The following is a 6,627-nucleotide window of genomic DNA, read 5'->3' on the forward strand; positions in this document are numbered from 1 at the left end:
GATACAGCACCGTATCTAAATTTATCCATATTGTGCTACAGGGAAATAGGGAATCATGATATTTGATCCAGAGGAGCAGCTCATGAATATCACTCGGGAGTGTCCTCAAGAATCAGTAGTTCTTGATCAAAAAATGCATTTGACCCAGCCTCTGCTTAAGTTTGCATCCTCTTTGTTTCCTGCTGTGAGCTGCTGCTTTATCTCTGCAGAGTCTCATAACCATGTTCATCATTTTATGAATCAAACAATTATTGATCATCCATTGTGCAAAATGTTTGTGCATATTGGACAGCATGCAGAATAAAGGTATGAGACCTCTTGTGGAGTTCTATTGTGACTAGGAGTTTTTCATTGAATATAAGGTCAATAATATAATAAGAAGGCTGACGGTTTGGATGAGTTAAATATTTTTTTATTTATCTCGATCGTCGGTCGAAAGTTTTCATGGGCTGGACCGATCAAATTAGTTGGTAGATGATGTTCTATTCCAGTAACAAAGTTAGGAATGTGATAATACTGGACACAATTTTTTACACGATCTTAATTCTTAAGCATAACAAAATTAAAATTTTAAAGTAACACTAACACTACTTGAATATATAAATGTTTTGACACAAATTGATCCATTTATTAAGATAATTTTTTTTAAAAAAAATATTAATATTTTTAAAATTTATATAATTTTATTTTTTAAAAAAAGTTTAATTTCATTCTGCACTTGTGAAATTATTTTTTCTGAGTTTAAACTCCAGACCTAATCTTGTGTAGCGCCAGAAGGCCGGCGGTGCACCGGCGAAGGGCAGGAGGGAAGGGGAGGGAAGGGAAGGAGGAGATGTCACTGCGCCGCGTCACCATCACGGTCGCAGCCCCACTCCCTCCTCCTCTTCAAACACCGCCTCAACTTCCGATTCTCTCGAGATTAAGAGTCGCACCCTGCCGCCGCTGCTATTCCAACCCCAAACCCTCCCCTCTCCTCCGCCGCCAGTGGATGCTGTCGTCCCCGTCCGCTCCAATCCACGCCATTTCGTTCACCAAACCCTCCACTTCTTCCTTTACCTACTACTCCAACGGGCTCAGCGTCTCCCATCTTAGATCCGCGGAGGAAGCTAAACCTTCCTCATCCTTCTATTTGATCCGAGACGACCTCTTGCACCCGTTGGTCAGTGGAAACAAGGCGAGAAAGCTCGACGCCATTATTCCGCTCATCCTGCGCCACGCCGCCACAGACCTCGTGGTCGCACGCCTACTTTTTTCTTCTCCATCGTGCGTTTCTTCCGTCATTGGGATGCAAGTCTTGATCTTTTACATTTTTTCTTTGATAGATTACCTGCGGAGGTGCCCAGAGTGCTCATACGGCAGCTCTTGGTACCATTATCTATCTATCTATATATCTATATATCCATATAGGTGGTTTAGGTGAAATTATGCTTAACGAGGTGGGTTTTGGTGCAGCTGTATGTTGCGCAGAGAGGGGGATGAGGGCGCACCTATTGCTCCGAGGTGAACAGCCGGCAGTGCCCACGGGCTACAATCTGGTGTCTTTGATGTATGGGAGTGTGAGTTATGTCCCAAGATCAGTATACGCTAATAGGAATGAAATGCTTATGAAACATGCTGAGTTGGTGGCAGGTGATCAGGTAAATGTGGTTTGGGCAGATGATATTCTGAATTTAGAGAATGATGAGCTGTCTTTGAACGACAATGGAACTCCTCTTTGGAAGGTTGGGAATGTTAGAAGAGTTGTGATTGTTAATGAAGGTGCTGGCAGTGTAGCAGCACTATTGGGTAGGTTGATTCGATCATAATCATGGAACCAAATGATCAATGGCATTTTTTTTTTTATACTTGTGAATCAACATGTTTTCTTCTTTATCCTTTATGCAATACAACTGTCTTCGATCATTCACTGCTTAACCGGGTTCATTCCATGTATGAAGTTACAAATGTGCATGTGTTTGTGCTGCACATTTCAGCTCTCAGATACCTTGGCTTCTTAACTGCATTTATTATTAATTATGAGAACACATTTCAGGAGAAAATCTATCTCCTTGCTTCTCCTCTTTTGCATAGTCTACATAACCTCTGAAAAAAAATAGTTTACATAAATATTACCGTCCTCAGCTAAAATCTTGTCCTTGTTTGGTTGAATTAGGGTTTAGGGTTTTGAGATGGTGAAGTGTTTGTTAGTGGGTGTTCCATCTTGGCTTATGATGCCAGCAGGTTTTTGCTAACAGGGATATTGTAGGAGAGATGCAGTTGGAGTAAAGCTTATATTTTCATGAGGTTAGTACTTTGTTATTAATCAATCTGTCGCATAAATTATCACTCTACCATTTCATTCTGCTTCCATTACCTTTGTGTATGATCCTTTCTATATTACATATCTTGTGAGCACCAAAAACTAAGAGTTCTAGTAGAGCCTCAATCTTAGTTCTGTCTCCATGTATAACATCGAGAAGTCAAGAATAACAGTGACTTATAGTGGCTGTGGGTGAACATAGTAGAATTGGCCACTGTTCTTGAATTTTATCCATAAACAACTAGTCACTTATTGGATTGTAATGATGTTTATGCAACCAACCTACTCTGATTTTGTGTTTTCACCTTCTATATGTTAAATCATCATTGGAAGTTCTATAATCCTTGCTGGCTCTGACAGTGTTCATCTTTTGCTAGTTCATCGTTGGAAGCTCTCTCATCGCTTGCTATAGTAACTGGACTTGTTTCTTCTTCTTTTGGATTATTTTGTACACAAACATCCACATGGCTCCTAGTGTGTCTTGTTGCAATGCCAGTTCTATACATCAAGAATCAAATGATTTATCCTTTAGTATTAGAATATCAGGTTTGATTTTCATTTTGTAGGTCTCATTCGGCTTGTAGAATATCTTTCTCAAACCCACATATTTGGAACAGACCAGAAGATTGCTTTAGTAGTAGATGCTGGTACTGGGACAACAGCTGTTGGTTTGGCTCTGGGCATTGCATATTTGGGGTGAGTTCAAAATCTTACTAAACCTTTGCTTTATAGATACTTCTTTACTCTGCCTAAAGTTGTCATCCAGCTTTTGCCCAAAATTATTCATTGTATTGCAGTGCACTAATAAGAAATTTTGAAAATGTTCTCATGGGCTAGGCAAGAATAAAATGTCTTGGTTAGTCGGTTTAACTGCTGTTGCTTTCCTGTTGCTCTGTTACTTTTCCATGCTCCTGCATTATGACACATTCTTTACCACAATTGAATTGGCAACATAAAAATTGCTTGCACGTGGGATAATTCTGTCATCTCTTGGAACCTTATATACATCTGAAACTTACATCAAGTAAAAATGTAAATGTAGCACAGTTCTTAATCCACCACATCCAAAAAAGAACATCGTAGACTTGTTGAAGGATTAGCTTAGCTTATTTAAATGACACTACTGAAGCTGGTTAACTCAAATAGTACAGTGATAACATAAGGATTGTCCTTGTTAGTCTGTTCAGTGGGAGTTACTCGAGCCACTTCCTAATCTGATCCTCAATATTTGATTATTAGTATGCCAATTTCTATCTTCAAACTCATTTTCAAGTTAAGTGAACCCACGAAATTCATCAGTTTGAGCTGGAAAAATCACAAGAAAAGACTACCTATATCTGTCTACTTTCATGTTCCTGCTCCATCTACTTTGACAATATTGGAATGCTTTAGGTTACAATTTTGAAGTTTTATGAATTTTTCCATGCTTTCCCTGACACATATCTGAGCTGTCCAAAACCTCGTTTTTCCTTGTAGGCTTCCATGGAAAGTTGTTGCAGTCATGCTTGCTGATACTAAAGAAAAGTACGAGGAATGTGAAAAATGCCTTGTATCTAACTTTAAGAGGGTTTATGGGTTAGAATCTCTTGAAGGCGATGAGGGAATTGTGCAATGGGTCGAACGACTCCATCCAAGAAGGTATTGACATATATGGACAACTGAAGTGCATGTTGTTGGTATTGAAATTATTTGCTGCATTTAGGAGGTTAATATTCTTATGTATTTGGTTCTTGATGCATCTATTCATGCTAATTCTTTGTTTGTGTGAACATAGCAAGTAACAACACGATAATCTTAAGAGTTGATCTAGAGAATGTCACCTATAGTTATTTAAGGTGTGAGACGTCTAAAAGTGCATAGGTGATATGGGGCCTGAGGCACTAGGCGCAAGGTAAGGCGCACGCCTTACCGAAGTAAGGTGTTTGAGTATAAATTTATACAATTTAAACATATATAGGAAATTTTTACCAACATATTTCACTAAAAAAATTATAATCCATAAACTATTAAACAATAATGTAAATATAAAATTCACTAACATTCAAATATTGAAATAGTTTATCTTCATAATTAAAAACAAACTTCAAATTAAAGAAAAAACAAACTTCAAATATTGAAGAGCCATATAGAAAGAAATAAGTTTGCTAGGGAGGTTGATGTTCATTTTCTAGGGGAGAGGAACAGTTATGCAATAAAAATATGTTGTGTGCATGCAACATAATTAAAGGTTGATGTTCATTTTCTTGGGGAGAGTCACTCAAGCTAATTAAAGGTTGATGTTCATTTTCTAGGGGAGAGGGAGAGTCATGCTAGAAAAATGTCTCATGCATGAAACCTAATTAATTTAAAGATAATTAAAGGTATGGGTTAGAGCATCTACATCAACTTCCCTAAACACAGAATTTACTTTAAATTTTACATTTTACGTAAAAAAAAACCTTTGCATCATCCACCTTATCTATTTCCTAAATTTACATTTCATGAATAGTATTTCTTTAAATTTAGGGAATGAAATCCATTCCCTAAACATTAAAATATCATTTAATTTGGGAGAGAGAAAAAATAAAGAGAATTGATTGGGTAATGAAAAGTATATATTATAAAGAGAAAAAATAATAAAAAATGGAAGAGAGAGAAGAAAATAATAAAAAAATAAGATAATGGAAACTTTATAGTAGCTGATATAGTGTGCAGTGAAAAGTGATTATCTAAATTTAATAAAGATGGTTTATCCCAAATTTTAGAGATACTATAGAGAAACTGATGTGGATGCTCTTAGGCTTTTAAAAAAAAAATCTCACTTCAATGAGGTTAGGGAAATCATGCCTTAAGCATGCCTTAACCTCTCAAAAGGCGCGTGCTTCTTTCAAGTATTATGCCTAAGTCACTACCCAAGCGCAAATGGCGTGCCTGGCTATGTAATCAGGGGCATGCTTTTCACAACTATGATGTCACCTATTTAATATTAGTATTTAAAAACCAGAGGAAAAATTCTTCATGACCTGGAAAATGCTTAGGCATCCCATTTTTCTTATGTTTCAAATGATGCTTTATTTGAAGATGTCGGCATGCATTTGGTGACTCTAATTTGGCGAACCTCATCATTGATTGTTTTACTGAGATTAGACACGCCTAAGATTTTAGCGACATAGAAAATAATATTGCCATAGATAAACGCTTCTGAAGTTGTTAAGGCCATGCATTGATGCACGTATGTTGGTTAACTTGTTCCTTCCTAGGAAAATTGATAATTGGTGCTGCTCGATGCATATCCATTTCCTTCTCCCTTTGATGTTGTTTTATTTAAGTTTTGAACATTATAATGTGGCTGCTCTCTCACTTAATCTCTCTTTATTCGATAGTTTTTTTCTTCCACTTTCTACTGTTTGTCCCAGTGCACACATCTACTCTCTCTTGATCTGATCCTACTGAATTATGAAAGCTGCATGGTTGATTTGCCTCTTTTCCATCTCTAGGCTACTTTCTTCTTTGATATAATGTTCGACAAGTTCCAGCAGCACAGCCAAGACTTGTGTCAAATTTGTTATTTTTGATCATGATCGTGGGAGAATAAGTAGCTTAGGTGTGATGAGATATCGATGTGAAACATACAGTTTTCTTTCTAGTGGGAACTTAAAATTTTCATTGTGGTTTTTTGTTTACTTGAGGCTCTGCTTTTCCTGTAAAATCTTCAAGATATTGTCTTGACTCAATATTCTGCACTTACAAGGTTTGGGAAGGTACTGGATGGGGAAATAGATTTGTGCAGACAAATTGCACAGCAAACAGGAGTTCCCTTGGATCCTATCTATACTTTGGCGGCTTGGGAGCAAGCAGTCCTATTTGCTGATTCGGAAGATGAGAAGGATTCTCTAGTGGTGATGCTCCACACTGGTGGCACTCTCGGTTTGTTTGGGTTGGCACAAAGGTATGCTTCTGATTTCAGCTCTTCAGTACCCAACAGGCATGCTTTATAACGAGCCAGATTAAGGACATACGTTGTTGGGACTTCCGGTTCTTGAGTTTCTCGATCCTAATAGTCTTTCCATTTCAGTTTGCTAACGAGGGTCGTTGCTTCATTGATATTTACAGAGTTGTACAGCAACTTGAAAAGCACTAGAGCTGCTCTATCTAATTGACATCTTGAATACTTTCTTACGAATACTGCAAAATTGGCTTGTAATTGCTTTTGTTATGACGTTCATGAATTATGTGTTTCTTGAAATCTTCGAAATGTTGTACAGTAGTTTTATGATTTCCCCCGTTCTTCATTTTACGAGTATTAATGTGCCTGTATTAGGTGAGGCTGTTCTTCATTAGCAGCGTTT

The 6,627-nt window shown here is 37.4% G+C and overlaps 1 protein-coding gene across 4 annotated transcripts in view; it reads left to right on the forward strand.

Moving 5' to 3' along the window:
• LOC121970315 (putative D-cysteine desulfhydrase 2, mitochondrial) overlaps positions 1-6,557 on the forward strand; it is a 32,261-nt gene extending 25,704 nt beyond the window's left edge. The window contains exons 5-11 of one of the 4 annotated variants that reach the window (XM_042520936.1): positions 42-1,231; positions 1,323-1,365; positions 1,453-1,637; positions 1,722-1,785; positions 2,866-2,995; positions 3,776-3,937; positions 6,030-6,557. In XM_042520936.1, coding sequence (XP_042376870.1) covers positions 833-1,231; positions 1,323-1,365; positions 1,453-1,637; positions 1,722-1,785; positions 2,866-2,995; positions 3,776-3,937; positions 6,030-6,276 — 1,230 coding nt within the window. In that variant the 5' untranslated portion in view covers positions 42-832 and the 3' untranslated portion in view covers positions 6,277-6,557. Of the gene's footprint in view, positions 1-41; positions 1,232-1,322; positions 1,366-1,452; positions 1,786-2,676; positions 2,846-2,865; positions 2,996-3,775; positions 3,938-6,029 lie in introns of all 4 variants that reach the window. The other 3 variants (XM_042520935.1, XM_042520934.1, XM_042520933.1) reach the window with 3 other exon arrangements.
• The last annotated feature ends 70 nt before the right edge of the window (positions 6,558-6,627 follow it).

The sequence above is a fragment of the Zingiber officinale genome, chromosome 4A, assembly GCF_018446385.1.
Source record: "Zingiber officinale cultivar Zhangliang chromosome 4A, Zo_v1.1, whole genome shotgun sequence".
Classification (NCBI taxonomy): domain Eukaryota; kingdom Viridiplantae; phylum Streptophyta; class Magnoliopsida; order Zingiberales; family Zingiberaceae; genus Zingiber; species Zingiber officinale.